Consider the following 17,738-nt stretch of genomic DNA (forward strand, 5'->3'; position numbering starts at 1 on the left):
TTATAAGTGGGACACTAAGTCAATCCAGATCCAAGGGGAAGAGATGGGGAGGGGTGTCAAAGACAGGCCACCATCTTTAACTCACCGCCCCTCGTGTCCCACCATCTCAGGGCTGTTGCGAAGACATCAAAAGATGGCATACTCCAAAGTCATTAGTGTAAATCATGAAAGAGACGTGAGGTTACTGTTGCAGATTCATCCCTTCCTCTCTGTCCTAAATCAGGCCCGCATCCTCTTTATTCTGCACTGGGAACCTTCAGAGCTGACTCCTGTCTCCCCATCAAATGTATCCTTCATAAATGCCAACAGCCTTAGTGATCTCTCCAAACTGAGAGTGCATCTACATCTTTACCCTAGTGGAAAACTGTCCTTAGCCCCAGGCCCTCTGTGATGTGGCTCTCACTTACCTGTGCAGCCTTGGCTGTCCTTCGAACCCCACAGTCATACTATTTTGTTTCCCACTTCAGTAGCTCAGTGCCTTGGCCTACGTCATTATTTCACCCCACAACTCCCTTCTCTTTGCACCTCTGCCCAAACCCCTACCTTTCAGGTAACAATTACTCCTAATTTTTTAAAAAAAATTGGGCCACACCACATGGCATGTGGGATCTTAGTTCTCTGATTAGGAACTGAACTCACACTCCCTGCATTGAAAGTGCAGAGTCTTAACCACTGGATCAACAGGTAAGTCCCTACTCCTAATTTTAAGATTCCCTTCAAAGTCACCTTCTCCAAGAAGACTGACCCCAACTCTCTCCTTCTACTCCTGCCCCATGTACCTGTTGGATTCAAGCATCCCTTCCATGAGCTCCCATAAAACCAGCGCTCCCTGCAGACTAGACTTCTCACCATTGCCCCAGCAGCCCAAACATGGTCCTGACTTAGAGCCTGTGCACATGCTGTCCCCTCTGCCTGGGATTCTCACTTCCTAAAAATTCACTAAATAACTGGCTTCCTCATTTCATTGAGGTCTCCAGTCCAATCTCACCTCCTCAGAAAAGGCTGCCCTGAACAGCCTGTCTAAAAGAGCCAGCCCTCCATCATTCTCCATCCCCTCCGTCTGCTTCTTGCCTTTCAAGGCACTTACCTGTTCAGTGTCTATGTGGTGCTGTGTGGCAGCTGGCTTGCACCAGCTTGCAAGAGCCACAGCGTGCATCTTTCTCAATCAGTGTTCTATCATGCCAGGTTGGTAGCCTGAAATTAGTCACGAGGAGAGTATTTTCAACAAGAAAATAGCTAAATGCTGCATATGATGGTACTCTCTTTCTGGAGAACCTGTTGCTACACATCTACCAGCACACTGTACTCTGCTTAGTCGCTCAGTCGTGTCTGACTCTTTCTACCCCATGGACTGTAACCCACCAGGCTCCTCTGTCCATGGGGATTTTCTCCAGGCAAGAATACTGGAGTGGGTTGCCATGCCCTCCTCCAGGGAATCTTCCCAACCCAGGGATCGAACCCAGGTCTCTCGCATTGCAAGCAGATTCTTTACTGTCTGAGCCACCAGAGATGCCCAAGAATACTGGAGTGGGTAGCCTATCCCTTCTCCAGGGGAACTTCCCAACCCAGGAATCGAATTCAGGTCTCCTGCACTGAAGTTAGATTCTTTACCAGGGAAGCCCACCAGCACATTACTGTGTATATATATATATATTTGTTTTGTTGTTTATCTCCTGTACTAGATTATAATTTCCATGAAGATAGAGCCTTTATTAATTCTGTATTCCCAGCATCTGTTGCAGTGCCTGATACATGTATATTTAATAATGTTTGTTGAATGAATGAAGAAATGCACAAACTAACTATTGAGTGACAATAATCACACTGAACTGTGAGCTGAGGTCCTTGAAAGCAGAAACTGGCTCTTTTTTCATCTTTTGCACCCAGCACAGAGCCTGGCCCATATAAGGAGATCAGGAAATGTTTATAAATAAGAAAATGCACTCTGCAAAGGGCTGGATCCATGTTGAATCCAGTTGCACTCTGATGAGCACCAAAATATTGGACTGGACAACTGCTCTGGTAGTTTCCATTATGTGCCAAAGATAGAAACCAGCACTAATGCAGGCAGGGGAAAAGCACTGACCCGGAAGGCAGAGCTAAAGTTTTCTAATCCCACTGTAGCTATCTGATCTTGGGCAAGTCACTTCCCCAACCTGGACCATAGTTTTCCTATTGGTAAAATGAAGCAACTAGGAGTACATGATGGGGTCCATTCTAACTCACCAACAGTGACTAGGAGTAGATGATGGGGTCCATTCTAACTCACCAACTGTGGTTGAGTTTGTGTCTGGAGCTTCCCCAGGAAAGGCTGCTCTAAAGTAGGGTAGGTCTGGAAAGAAGGTGGCTGACCTGGCAGAAATGCCCAGAAACCAAGGCCTGTGGTCCCCATTCCAGCCCCTCCTACCTTTCTCTGCCTCGTGATGGTGGCATCTGACTTGAGGCTTCCCTGAGAATAATTATAGAGTGTTGGCCATTTTGCCTACTTACGCTGGACATGGATGGGGTCTCAATGGGGTCTCCTACACCAGGGAGGAGCAGGAGACTCTACACACCTGGAGACCTGGGCTTATTTGTGACAAACATCGTGGCCGAGGTGGTCACCCAGCACCTAGTTTCCTGTTGTCATTTATGCCACATGGAGGAGACCCTGGCAGTGGAAAGAGCCCTGAGTTGGATTAGGCTGAAGAGTAGAAGCTAGCACTTATTGAGTGCTTACTGTGTACCAGGTGCTGCTCCAAGCTAAGGGTTGGCAAACTATAAATCTGTGACCCAAATCCTGTTTTTGTCTGGGTATCTGTTTTTGTATGGTACATGAGGTAAGAATGTATTTTACATTTTTAAATAATTCTGTATTATCACGTTAGTTGCACAGTCGTGTCTTTGCAACCCCATGGACTATAGCCTGCCAGGCTCCTCTGTCCATGGAGTTCTCCAAGCAAGAATTCTGGAGTGGGCTGCTGTGCCCTCCTGCAGAGAATCTTTCTGACCCAGGAATTGAACCTGTGTCTCCTACATCTTCTGCATTGCAGGCAGATTCTTCACTGTCCGAGCCACCAGGGAAGCCCAAATAATTCTAACAGATGTCTCCAAAATAGCCTTGAATTTCGCTCCTCAGCCTACAAAGCCTAAAATACTTAACATCTAGCCTTTTACATAAACAGTTCCTATTATCCCCATTTTACAGATGAGAAAACAGAGGCATAAAGAAGTAAAGTGGTTTACTGAAAGTCAAGTAGCCAAAGAAATGCTCAACCTGAAAGCTGAGCATTAAATTTTATTAAGTTAAACATTAAGTTAAGTTTTATTTGGGGATCTTAATGAAGACTATAGCCTGGCAGACAGCCTCTCAGATAGCTCTGAGGAACTGTTCCAAAAAGGTAAGGGAAGAGTCAGGATATATAGGATATTTTGCTGGGAAAGAAAAACGAACAATATAAAAACAAAAATCAAAAAAACCAAAACATGTAGTTGAACATCAAAAGATTAATCACACAAAAAAAAGAAAAGAAAAAGAAAACCTCAAATAACTGATTTCAGTGTTTTCTGTGTATGGGAAGATGTACAGTAAGAATTTGGACTCGTTGAAATAATTTCACAGATATAATTTATGCATCTTAACTATCTAGGGCGAGTATCCATGGCACAGACTACTTCCTGTTTTTTTCCATCCTGAATTCCCCTCGGGGTGCACTGTGGGTGTGTGTGGGAGGGTGGCTGCAATAGCTGGTGGCTTGATGGGGAGTAGGGTGCAGGGACAAACATTCATTGTTTACTGGAATGGCAGGCAACATTCCCTTTCTACATGGTGAAGTCGGTATTTGAACCCAGGCAGCTGGTTTTTAAGTTCTTTCTCAAAATCAAACTGCCTGATGTTTTCACTAACTGGCACTGTGAGCTTTAAGAAGTCATTCCACTACGTCTGTTAAATGAGGTGAAGGCACTGAACTCTACAGAAGTTCTAAATTGGGAATGGGAGCGTCCTTGAGACGAATAAACTCAGGGACTGTGTGGCCTCCACTGGAAACTACAAAGCTTAGTGTTTATGCTTTTGTGCACAGCTGTATTTATTTGAGGAGAAAACCCACCACTTTTCTCAGATGTGGGACTCCACAATTCAAAATAGATTAGAACTACTGGACTAGCTGTCTTGGAAACTCATTTCCAACTTTAACATCCTTTGATGTTCTTAATTTGGGTTGTCATTTTTGTGCCTCAAATGTTATCTCTTTAGGGTGTCTTTTATGACCAAATGTTATTTATTTCAGGTGCCTTTTTAATGCAAATATTATCTATTAGATTATGTTTTTCTCCTTACCCTCAAAGCATTACATGCTCATCATTGACAAAAATGAGAAAAGTGGGAATTCCCTGGTGTTACAGTGGTTAGGTTTGGATTGGCATTTCCACTACTGCAGGTCTGGGTTTGATCCCTGATCTGGGAACTAAGATCCCACAAGCTATTCAGCAGAGTCAAAGAGAGAAAGAGAGAGAGGGAAAAGCATACGAACTTAAGAGAAAGTTAGGTTTTTCTACTGATGTATTCAGCAATTCTAGGTGCATAATCCACATAAGTGGGAAGGACAGGAACTGTGCTTTATAATCCTTTACTGTAATTATTCATATGTTTCTATGATGTTTATTCAATATATTTGCATTGAGCCCCTGCTTGGCAGCCATAACTGTGTGGACTGTGAGCTCCTGAGAGTCAGGGGTTAGCTGCCATTTGTCTTTTAGCCTCCCGGCCTGGCACAGGCATGGTACATGGTGGGCACTCAGAGGGTTTGGAATGAATTAATGCTGGCTGACTGACTGGCTGAATGGATGGTGAATGGATGTACAGGAAACCAGTCACGTGGGTGGGAAAAGGAGGTGCCGGTCCCGAGCAGGTTGGTTCTGTTGGCTCCCAGGTTCCTTCTAATCAGCAGACTCTGTGTTCTTAGAGAAGCTGTTGAGGGCAGACCTCATTTTCCCATCAGTCATGATTTGAAAGGTTATAGCTGAAGTTTAGCTGACAGAGCTAGGACTTCCCACGTGAATCCAAAGAAATGAGTCCAATTTCTTGCATCCTACTTAGGCCAGAGGAACAATGAGGGCTTTCTGGCCCTTTGTCTTGGACCCATACATCCCCACACTAGAGAACAATGAGATCTCCTCTGTCCTGCCTGTACTTTCTCCTTCAACTTCTGAACTTTTCCCTTGTCCCACTCCTCCTCGCCTCTATTTCCGTCCCTGGTGTGAGTCTAGTGACTCACAACTGCTGAGAGCATACTCAGCGCCCAGGACAGACATTTGCAAATGATACATCCCCTGATAAGGGGTTAATACCCAAAATATACAAAGAAAGTCAACATAAAAAAATTGAAAAATGGGCAGAGGATCTGAATAGACATTTTTACAAAGAAGATATACAAATGGTCAACTGATTCATGGAAAGATGTTCCATGTCACTGACATCAGGGAAATTCAAATCAAAATCACAATGAGATATCACTTCACATCAGTCAGAATGGATACTGTCAAAAAGATGACAATTGTTGGCAAGGATGTGAAGGAGAGACCCTGTGCACTGTTAGTGGGATTTTAAACTGGTACAACTACTATGGAAAGCCAAATGGAGCCACCTCAAAAAATTAAAAATAGAACTACCACATAATCCAATAGTTTTACTTCTGGGTATTTACCCAAAGAAAACAAAAACACTATTAAAAAGATATGTTTTCCAATGTTCATTTCATTATTTACAATAGCCAAGGTACAGAGGCAACCTAAGTTTCCCTGGATATGAACATGGACACTTAGTGAATGGATAAAGAAAATATGTTTTATATACATATAATATAGGTATATACACAATGGAATATTACTCAGCCATAAAAAAGAATGAAATCTTGCCATTTTTAACAACATAGATGGACCTGATGGGTGTTATACTAAATGAAACAAGTCACACAGAGAAAGAAAACTGCATAGCCTCACCTATGTGGAATCTAAAAATATAAAAAAAACAGGGACTTCCCTGGTAGCCCAATAGTTAAGAGTCTGTGTTCCCAATGCAGAGTTCAATCCCTGGTCCAGAAACTAAGATCCCACCTGCACAGTCAAAAAAAATTACAAAAAAAAAAAAAAAAAAAAACCAACCCAGTGAAAATGGACTCATAGAATCAGAGAATAAACAAGTCATTGCCAGAAGTGGGGGAGAGGGGCAGGTGAATAAAATAGATACATGGGATTAAGTGGTACAAACCTCCAGTTACATATTAAGTCATGGGGATATAATATATGGCATAAGAAATAATACTATAATAACTATGTATGGGGACAGATTACTGGATTTATCATGGTGATCATTTCCTTGTGTATGCAAATATAAAATCATTATGTATGTGAATGCAAAATCATTATGTAATATAGTTGAAACTAACATAATATTGCATGTCAACTATATTTCAATTAAAATTTTTTTAAAAAGACAAATAGGCAGGCAGGAGCAGAAGTACAGACAACAGAGAGGACTGGGTACTTGAAGCTGTAGAAAGGACAGCACAAGAGCCAAGAAGAGCATCTACTGCTAGGAAAAGCAGAAGGTTCTGTCCTGCTCTCTGACTTTGGCCACCAATATGCTCTAGGCTGGGCTTTCTTTACCTGCGCAGTACGGTAATGTCTTATCTGTTTTTCTTTTTTTTTTTTTCTTCATTTATTTTTATCAGTTGGAGGCTAATTACTTTACAATATTGTAGCGGTTTTTGTCATACATTGACATGAGTCAGCCATGGATTTACATGTGTTCCCCATCCCGATCCCCCCTCCCACCTCTCTCTCTACCCGATTCCTCTGGGTCTTCCCAGTGCACCAGGCCTGAGCACTTGTCTCATGCATCCCACCTGGGCTGGTGATCTGTTTCACCCTAGATAATATACATGTTTCGATGCTGTTCTCTCAAAACATCCCACCCTCGCCTTCTCCCACAGAGTCCAAAAGTCTGTTCTGTATATCTGTGTCTCTTTTTCTGTTTTGCATATAGGGTTATTGTTACCATCTTTCTAAATTCCATATATATGCGTTAGTATACTGTAATGGTCTTTATCTTTCTGGCTTACTTCACTCTGTATAATGGGCTCCAGTTTCATCCATCTCATTAGAACTGATTCAAATGAATTCTTTTTAATGGCTGAGTAATATTCCATGGTGTATATGTACCACAGCTTCCTTATCCATTTGTCTGCTGATTATCTGTTTTTCTAAAAGGGTGAATTGAGCCAAGATGTCAGAGCGCAAAATTGTCCACTGTTGGATAAAATCAAAGTCATGTCCTTACTTGGATTCAGTTGAGGGACAACTTTTTTAGATTATTTTTTTAAATGTAGATCATTCTTTATTGAATTTGTTATAACACTGCTTCTGTTTCATGTTTTGGTTTTTTGGTCCTGAGGCATGTGGGTTCTTAGCTCCCAAATCAGCGGTCGAACTCACACCCCCTGCATTGGAATGCAAAGTCCCACTGGATAGCCAGGGGAGTCCCTGAGAGATGATTTTGATGCCTTCATTTCGCAGCTGTAGAAGAACAAGAGGTTGGGATGTAGTTTGAACTCGTACATTAAGTGTGGTGGAGTTGAAAACCTGTGGGTTTGGGAAATTCACAAGCTCTATAGCAACTCAGTGTAACACAAAGACCATAATCTCAGAGCCAGAAGAATGTGAATTCCAGCCTTGCCGTTTACTGTTTATGTATTCTTGGGAAAGAGCCCTTTTGCCTGAGTTTTCATAAGTAAGAACAACAGAACGTATCTCATTTAGATGTTGCAAGGATAAAGATAACACATGTTGAGAAGTTGACCATGACAGCCTCTCAATGAACACATGTAAATTCATGGCTGATTCATGTCAATGTATGGCAAAAACCACTACAATACTGTAAATTAATTAGCCTTCAACTAATAAAAATAAATGAAAAAATAAATAAATTGCCGATATTATAAACACTGCTCAGAAATCATGTGTTCCTAGAAAAGAGGAAATTGGTAAATGAGTAAGGGACAGTTTGAATTACACCCACCTTCCTAATCAAAGAAGTAGAGAGGTTAGACAACAGGAACAAGCCCTCCGCACAACTTCCCAGGGATTCTCTGCTGGCAGCAACCCAGTTACATGACATCATTTGCTGAACTGGACCACTGATGGAAACATCACAACCCAGGGGGTGAGGCTGGCACAGAGGCAAGGATGAGGGAGGAGGGATGTCTCTCTTAGACAAAGGCAAGGGAACAGAAAGAGACGGGAGGAGAACTGGGGGACAGAAGAGCTGGCTTCAAATACATACCTGGGGAACCATGAAGTGGAGGGTGAAAATCATTTACTCTGTAGTGCTCTGAGAATGGAAATTTGGAACAGCCTGTGAAAATTACAGAGGAATAGAATTTTCCTAAATATGATGAGGAACTTTCTCATAAAGATTCTCAGGGCTGGAATGAGTTGTCTTGTGGGGGAGAATGGATGATTCACCAGCCCAGGTAATGCTTAAGCACCTGTTTGGGATTTGGAGAAGAGATTTCTCTCTTTGGGTGGGAGACTGGGATAAATGACCTCTGAAATCCTTTTCAATAATTCTAAGAAGCATCACTTGGACAAGGCTTGCCCAGAAAGGCAGGTTAGTGTGGGGGTGAGACCTCACACCAGCTGCCCCCACCTCTGGAACAGCTAGAAGTGCTAAGAAACAGCATACACCTGCATTGCCCTCTATGAGGAATCACCCATCACCTGGCCAGCTCAAGGAAAGGAAACGCCAACACCGTGATTCATAAAAGTGGGGTCTGGGAAACCTGGCTGCCTGGGGAATGCTGTGACAACATTGTCCAATCTCTCCTCATTTGTTGCCAAGTCTCTCCGGAAACTGATGCACTCAAAAGCCAGTGAGATTAACTACACAGTTACTAAACATAGAACAACCATATGATTGAGCAATTTTACTCCTGGGCACATACCTTGAGAAAACCATGATTCAAAAGGACACATGCACCCCTACGTTCATAGCAGCACTGTTTACAGCAGCCAGGAGATGGAAGCAACCTAAATGTCTGCTGGCAGATGATGGATACAGAAGATGGGATACATATATACAAGGGACGACTACTCAGCCACTGAAAGGAACAAAATAGGGTCATTTGCAGAGATGTGGATGAACCTAGACTGTCATACAGAGTGAAGTAAGTCAGAGGGAGAAAAACAAGTATCTTATATTGATACACAGGTGTGGAATCTAGGGAAATAGTAGAGATGAACCTATTTCCAAGCAGGAACACAGATGAAGACAGAGAATCAACATGTGGACACTGGGTGGGGAGGGGAGGGAGAGAAGAATTGGGAAACTGTGATTGACATATATACATACCACGTGTGAAATAGCTAGTGGGAGCCTGCTATAAAGCACAGGAGGATCAGCTCAGTACCCTGTGAAGATCTAGATAGGTGGGATGGAAAGGGGCTGGGAGGGGTAGGAGGGAGATTCAAGAGGAAGGGGCTAAATGTATACACATAGCTGATTCACTTCACTGTACAGCAGAAACTACAACAACTTTGGAAAGCAAATACATTCCAATAAAAAAAAAAGTTACTAGGTGGCTTTTCTCCAGTGCTAAGGTCCTGGGGGAAGAAGTCAGCTACCTCTAGAAGAAGAGACCAGAATGAAATGGGAGCCACTTAGGGTTTGTAATTTGTGTCATGGAGATCATGACAAGATCATGAAAAGAAGATGGTGAGCAGCAGATACGGAAATGACCATGACACAGAGTTTTCGGGTGAGGATGCAGTCAAAAACCAAGCAGAACCACAGATGTCACGGCCAACCTCTCTTTTAAAAAAAGGAGTTAAGCCCCACCCAGATGAGCACACGCAAACAGAGAAATATGTTGCCTTACCAGAAAAGTGAGAAATCAGATTCTGTTCCCTAGGCAGCTGGGTCCCAAAACACACTCAGTTCGCTAGCTTAACATCTTCAAACTACTCTCGCTCCTTCAAGACTTCAGAAAGAGACCAAACTGTGCCATGAAAAAGTGCAGATCGTGTTCAGACCCCTCCCCTACTGATTCCTCGCTGAGTGACCTTAAGCCTCAGCTTCCTGAGCAGATGAATGGGGACAAGAATAGTTCATAGAATTGTTGGGGGGATTATATGGAATTTATTTATAAACAATAAACAAAAGCATAAATAAATAAATAAAAGCATTAAAGTGCCTGACACAATGTTGGTGATAAATAAGTGCCAGTTCATATGAATGAGAAAAACTATGGAAATGGAAAAAAAAAAACAAGTAGAAGCAAAAACAGAAAACCTTACTCCAAATATTTCCTCCAAAACTTAATTTGAGGGATTAACTAGATTTAAAATTTTTTATTATAAACATTTTCACAATAGCAAACAAGAAAATACAGAGTTCCCACTGCCTGGCTCTTTTGAATTCTAATAGTCTGCAATACTTGAGTTGCATTTTTAAAGAAATGAAGCATTGAAGATAGAGTCCTGTCCCTCTTGTCTATTTGATTCTCTGCACTTGTCCCCAACCCCTGGGATGACTTCCTGTTCTTTCCATGGTTTGTTTCTTGGAGCCTCTGTCCTCTTTCTACCCAATGATCATCACAGCCGCCTTCTCCCTGTAGTTTCTGCATTCTGGCTGACAGGACCACTTGATTCCTCCAGGACTCCCAAGCTCCCTCTGAGGAAGAAAAGGAACCCTGACCAACCTTCAGGCACTGTCCACCATTTCAATGACTGCTCATGATGGAGCCTAAAGCGGACCCTGGTCAGGCCAGAAAGAAGAGTGAGGGCTCTTCCCAACAAGGCATTAGGCAGCACCACAGACGTAACACCACTGAATCCTCACAACTCTAAGACACAACCATTATCCCTGTTCCATAAGGAAAAAACAAGCTGAAGCACCTGCTCGTAGCCCGGCAGCCCAGAATTCAAATGGAGGCTGCTTTTTCAGCAAAGCAGAGACATCAGGGACCACTTTCACTCCAGTGTGGGAGGAACGAGTGATTAATGGCCTAAGCCCTAGCGTTTCCAGGTGTGAGCTCACTGGTGCGCCCTATACAGTTTTAATAGTTATTTTGTGCTCTTCACAAAATCAGAACTTTCTACAAAGTGTTTGTATAATTAAGGGAAGGAAAAATAACAAAAGACAACCCAAGGAACATGAGATGAGATTCTAACCCCTTCATGCTTTCAGTTCCCTTCTATCTTAATTAATTGACATGTACCTCTGTAGTCAGGAGACCTGGATTCTAGACCTGGCCTCTCTACCTATGAGCATGTGCCATGAACAAGCCCTCTTCCCCTCCACAGGTCTGTTTCCACATCAGTGAAATGGGGATAATAATATCTTCTCTACCTACCCCTAGGGTGTTGTAGGTATTCCAACAGAAAATGGGAGTAGAAATGCTAACACATTCTAGATCCTCTCTAGATACTCTCCATATTCCTGCATCCGGTGGGGGAGGGGGAATGATAAGGGTTTTTGGGCAGCTCCCCTCGCTAACACCCAGCTCCATGGATGGTCCTGTCAGCAATCCGCACAATCACCAGCTCTGTGCTTTTATGATCTCAAAGCATCCTCACATTCCTGAAAGGGCTGATAATAAGAGCTAAGATTAATTCCCCCTAGAATATGCTAAACACCCTGTTGGTTTTTTTTAATATTCTTTATCTTGAATCATTAAAATAATTATGGATGGTAAGTATTTTTTTAGTCAAACACACTTTTATTTTTGTGTTTTGTTTTTGTGAATCACCTCCTTGAATATAAAACTGAGGTGTTGGTATTGGTCTAATGCCAAGGAAAACCAGAACATCAACGACAGATTAGAAAACAGAATACAAGAATAGATGAAGTGTGAATTTCAGTGGTGGGGCACAGCATGTTCTCAATAATAAGATGGGAAATCACCCTTTTCCCAGATGTTGGGGAAATGTAGGCATTATTATCCCTATTTTATAACTAAGGAAATTGAGACTCAGGGAGGTGAAGTAACACACACAGTAAGTGACGTAAAACCAGAATTGGAGGCAAAGTCTTACTAGAGCCAAAGCTCATTTTCTTTCAACCATTCTACACTGATTGCCTCCAGAATCCTTGTCTATTCTAACCCTCATCAGACTACAACCTTCCTTCCTACAGTTATTAAAAGTCTGAAAGTAAAGCCGCTCAGTCGTGTCCGGCTATTTGTGACCCATGGACTGGGGCCTGCCAGGCTCCTCCATCCATGGGATTCTCCAGGCAAGAATACTGGAGTGGGTTGCCATTTCCTTCTCCAGGAGATCTTCCCAACCCAGGGATGGAACCGGGGTCCCCCGCAGTGCAGGCAGACTCCTTGCCATCTGAGCCACCAGGGCAGTGTATTAAAAGCCTGGGATAAGAGCAAAAATAACACTCAGGTATCATTACCTGGTCTTCCTTGAAATGAGGTGCTAGGAAGGTGGGTTATGGTGGGGATAGAGGTTTGTGGCTGCGGTAGGTGATGAGTATTGGCCCAGAAGGGAAATACTGAAATGGTCAACAGGAACATTCCTAGGAGTATATGTTGATACTACAATACTCTGGGCACAACTCAACATTAATTAAGCCAATAAATACATTACTGAATACCTAACACATGCTGGCGCTGGGGCTACAGTGCTCAGATGTGGTTTCTGCCCTGATTTACTCTTGTGAATCCTGAATTCATGGAACTCTTTTGTTAAATATTGAAAACTTAAAAAAGAAAAAACAGAACTGAAGCTAACACATGGTATTTTGCAAAACTAGGTGGGAAACAAAGAAAGAAGTGGGTATCAGAGCTGGGGCTTCTCTTAATAAACCCACCTTGGTATTTGTGTGCCTGTTAGGAAAAATCTGCCAGAACCACAGAATTTAAGAAAGTGTGTGTGTGTGGGGGGGGGGGGGGGGGCGGTGTGGAAATAGGACAGGGGGCAAGCCATCTTTGCTTCCTGTCCATCTTCCACAGAAGTTACTGAGGATGGACTCCCGTTTATCCCCTTCTTTCCAACACATAACACGGCTGGAAAAGCCAGAGGTTTGGAGATGAAGCACTAGCCCAAGTAAGGCCCAGGCATTGGGGCTGTCCTAGCTAAGCAGACAGCATTGTATACATTCCTCAGCTCTGAGACCCTTTTCCTGTCAGCTTTCCTTTTGCCAGTCTGGGACACATTGGAATATCAAGCAGGCGGCTTTCAGTTATAGGGGATTGTGGCTACCTAGTCAGTAGTTGGAAGAGTAAGAAGATAGATATTTAAATACTAAAATGGCAACCTACTATTTTTATAGTGTCTTACAGCTTAAAAATCTTTGGCATCTACCATCTCATTTATTTACACCGGATCCTCAGGATGATTTATGAAGTAGAGAATTGCTATTATCTCCACTTTAAAAGGGGGATCACCAAACCCAGAAAAGTTGGTGTTGTCATTCTGATGTTAGAGGAACTGGGAAAGCACAGAGAAGGGGCATCATCCTGACTGCAACAAGAGGATCCATCGGGGAAGGCTTCCTGGAGGTGACCCAAGAGCAGAGTGTAAAGAAAAAATCCACAAAATAGGTGAAGGAGGGGAGAGTCAAGGTAGATAACGTCACAAAGGTTTGAAAATATGACGAAGTCTGGAGTGGCAAGATGAAGCAAGATAAAGATGGTGATGGTGGCGACCATGACAATAGCTAAGACCTGTCTACGCTTACCAAGTTTGGATACTGTTAGAACACACGCTGTCCTAAGAGGTTTATTTAGGCTTATTTACATTAATTCTCACACCTATCTTGTTAGGTAGATACTTTTATTATCCCATTTTATTTACAGATGAGGATAGGAAATGAAGGCACAGAGAAGTTACATAATATAACTCAAGAAATATGGCCAAAATCACATGATCTTGTGTGCTAACTTAAGAAGTATGAGTTTCATCCTAAGAGCCAAGGGCACCTCCCACTCTGTGCGTGAAAGATTCTAAGCAGAGAGAAGATGGGCACAGATTTGTGATGTAGAAAGCCTTCCCTGGTTCAGGGTGGACCGGGTGTTGGGGAGGGAATTGAGGAGACTCTGGTTCAAGAACCTACATAGAGACAGTGTGAGTAGAGAGCAGAATGCCAGTTTCTTGTGGGTGAGAAACTGACCCCCACGTTTTTGCTTTCCCTGCCTGTAAAGGTAGAATAATATATATCCACCTACCCGCCTCAGGAATTGCTAGAAAATTAATGGGGCAGAAACCTGACTGGCTTTCATGTGTTAAACAACACCCTGAACCACTGCTGGCGTTCTTTAAATGCTGAGCATATAAAATGTGCTCTGACCGGAGGAGCCGGGAATAATTATAGCTTGCTAATCATTGTTAATTTTACCACAGCTTTGAAATCCTGAACTTTCTCAATGATTCCAAAAAAAAAGATGGCGACTCTTCCATCCCATCCCAGTAGCCACACAGAAGCAGACAAGTAATTTCCCACAAGCTCCATTCGTTCATTATTTGCAGTGGTTCAGCTACTTACATGGGGGCATAGTGAAAGAAAAGCAATGATTTGCTCTTTTAGAATAAAATTGTACAAGGAACTCCTTATATAGTCTTGCTGGTTCTTTGAAAGAATGTGTTCCTTTTCATCTCGCTATATAGAGTACATGCATAAATATTCCCAGTTTGCCCGTGTTTGAAGGAGAAGGGGGAAAGTGTTTAACAGAACTTCTAATATCCTGGCCACCAGGACACTTGGGTTTTAACAGTGATACGGTAACCCGTTTCTAAACCTTCCTTCAGATTCGGCACCACTATTGCCATAAGCACTTATTTAAGGTCTCAGAACAGCCAGGCAGAGTTGCAAAGGCATCTCCAAGGAATCTGAGGAAACTGTTGGTCCGGCGACTTTAAATTCTCAAAGCCTCACCTACACCACCCATGGAATGGGTCTGATAAACAGTGAATACCTGTCAGGACCTGACAGGAGGACGAGATAATGTTTGTGTACTGTAAACCGTATAAATCCATGCTATTAAGGGACTGTAAGACTGAAGGGGGTTTGATCCCTGGGTGGGGAAGATCCCCTGGAGGAGGGCATGGCAACCCACTCCAGTATTCCTGCCTGGAGAATCCCATGGACAGAGGAGCCTGGCGGGCTCCAGTCTACAGAGTTGCAAAGAGTAGGACGCCACTTAGCACGCAAGCAAGGGACTGAGAAAAGAAGCGAGGAAGTGAAAGAACTTAAAGCTGGGACAAGGGCTGGAACAAAACCTGACAGTCCCACGCCATCCTTCTCAAAACAATTTCTGAGCACTCCAGCCGCGGACAGCAGCCTGGACGCCCAAGGTCCTCGACTGGAGGCCGCGCCTAGGGCGGGTCCCTTCTCGGGTGGGGCCCGGCGGGCCGGGGGCGGTACCCCGTCCCCCGCCCTCAGCCGAGTATCGGTTTTCCTTTCCCAGGCTTTCGGTCCAGAGGAGACAGGGCAGCCTCCGCCTCCCTGATCCTATCGCGGGCGGCGCAGGGCCGGCTGAGCCTTCCGTGGGACGGGGACGAGAACCCGGGAAGGGGCGGGCGGGGAATCTGTCACCCAAATACCAGCGGGTGAGTCGGCGGCCAAACCAGCCTGGCAGGTCCGGCGGAGTATAAGAGCTGGAGGGAGCGGCGGGCGGCAGACGCCCGGAGTACCGTCCCACACGCCGGAGCCGGAGCCCCGCGGAGTCTCCAGCCCTCGTCAGCCCGCACCCGGTCCTCGCTCCCCCGCCCCACCATGGCCCGGGGCCCGGGCCTCGCGCTGCCGTCGCCGTGGCTCCTGGTGCTGGCGGCGGTGATCGGCCACGCGGCCGCGCAGAACCAGTGCGTGTGTCCCACCAACAAGATGACCGTGTGCGACGAGCGCGACCTGAGCGGCCGCTGCCAGTGCCGCGTGCTCGGCTCGAACCAGGCGGTCAACTGCTCCACGCTCACGTCCAAGTGCCTGCTGCTCAAGGCGCGCGTGCGCGCCTCCCACAGCGGCCGCGCGCTGGTGCGGCCGAGCGAGCACGCGATCGTGGACAACGACGGCCTGTACGACCCGGACTGCGACCAGCAGGGGCGCTTCAAGGCGCGCCAGTGCAACCAGACGTCGGTGTGCTGGTGCGTGAACTCGGTGGGCGTGCGCCGCACCGACAAGGGCGACCTGAGCCTGCAGTGCGACGAGCTGGTGCGCACCTACCACATCCTCATTGACCTGCGCCACCGCCCGGACGCCCCCGCCTTCAACCACTCGGACCTGGACGCCGAGCTGCGGCAGCTCTTCCAGCAGCGCTACCTGCTGCAGCCCAAGTTCGTGAAGGCCGTGCACTACGAGCACCCCACCATCCAGATCGAGCTGCGCCAGAACTCGTCGCAGAAGGTCGCCGGCGAGGTGGACATCGGCGACGCCGCGTACTACTTCGAGAGGGACGTCAAGGGCGAGTCGCTGTTTCTAGGTCCCCGCGACCTCAACTTGCGCGTGGGCGGGCACCCCGTGGTCCTGGAGCAGATGCTCATCTACTACCTGGACGAGAAGCCCCCCCAGTTCTCCATGAAGCGCCTCACCGGCGGCCTCATCGCCGTCATCGTGGTGGTCGTGCTGGCGGTGGTCGCAGGCGTGGCCGTCCTGGTGATCACCAATAGGAGGAAGTCGGGGAAGTACAAGAAGGTGGAGATCAAGGAACTGGGGGAGATGAGACAGAAACCGAGCTTGTAGGTACCAGCGGGGCTGGGCTGGGGTGGGGTGGGGTATCGGATTTCAGCAAGGTTCCAGACCCAAGTCAGTCACCCTTCTTGATTCTTGGCCCCCCGCCACGAGACATTTCTCCTCTCACATTCCTGCCTCCCCCCACCGCCACCGTATTTAATAGATCCTGTCCTCAGGGTCACCTCGCTTTCTGACTTCTGTCCTGAAGAAAGCATTTCTAAAATTCCTTCCCTTTCAGTCCAACCAGAAACCTGACTCCAAGAGTTAAGGGAAGTTTGGCATAGGGTTATGTATAAGAATCAAGTGTCTGTATGACAACCCAGCCTGGTTTACAAATGCGGAAATCCATGCTGAAGGCTTAAACGCTTTTAGCTGGGAATCAGCTGCTGTCTTGGGTTTAAGTTATTTCATTAGCTCCACTTGTATCGTGGCCTTCCTGATGAGGAGTTCGCTAATTGGGCCCATGTTGTATCTTCATTTCCTATCGTTTGTATTACCGACCACACATGCTTGTCACCGGGAAAGAAGCCTGTCTGAGCTGCCTGCACACATTTTAGATGTCTTTATTTGAGGGCAGACTTTGGCCCAGAAACTCAGCATCTGTTCTTCAATTTGTCCTTATTACAGCTGATAATAGTAATGTTTCTTTTGTAAAATGTTTGTACATAGGTTGTCTTTGATAATGCTGTTGTGATTTTTTTTTAAAAAAAAACATGAATTTAATAAAATATGGAAAAGGCACAAACCAAAAGATGGAGTTTGTGAAAACTTGCTCCAGATTTATATGATTTGGGACTGCTCTAACTTCCTATGACTCAGATTTCTTATTTCAAATTCTAACACTTCTTAGCAGGATAGGCCTTTTCCCATAGCCACTCTGGTGTTTTTGAGATCCCTGAGCTGGCAAGTGTAAACACAGGTGTTTCTAAATCAGGTTGTTTGGAAACCCCCTGCAGGAAGGTAGGTCTGAGGGAACCGGCTAGAACCAGCCAGTGTTGTCAGTAAGGTGACCGGCCTTAGATTATCA

The 17,738-nt window shown here is 45.1% G+C and overlaps 1 protein-coding gene across 1 annotated transcript; it reads left to right on the top strand.

The window, feature by feature from the left end:
- The first annotated feature begins 14,938 nt into the window (after positions 1-14,938).
- On the top strand, positions 14,939-17,454 carry TACSTD2 (tumor associated calcium signal transducer 2). Its single transcript, XM_065928855.1, has one exon. The coding sequence runs from the start codon at positions 15,761-15,763 to the stop codon at positions 16,718-16,720; it is 960 nt and encodes a 319-aa protein (XP_065784927.1). The 5' UTR covers positions 14,939-15,760; the 3' UTR covers positions 16,721-17,454.
- The last annotated feature ends 284 nt before the right edge of the window (positions 17,455-17,738 follow it).

The sequence above is a fragment of the Muntiacus reevesi genome, chromosome 1, assembly GCF_963930625.1.
Source record: "Muntiacus reevesi chromosome 1, mMunRee1.1, whole genome shotgun sequence".
NCBI lineage: Eukaryota > Metazoa > Chordata > Mammalia > Artiodactyla > Cervidae > Muntiacus > Muntiacus reevesi.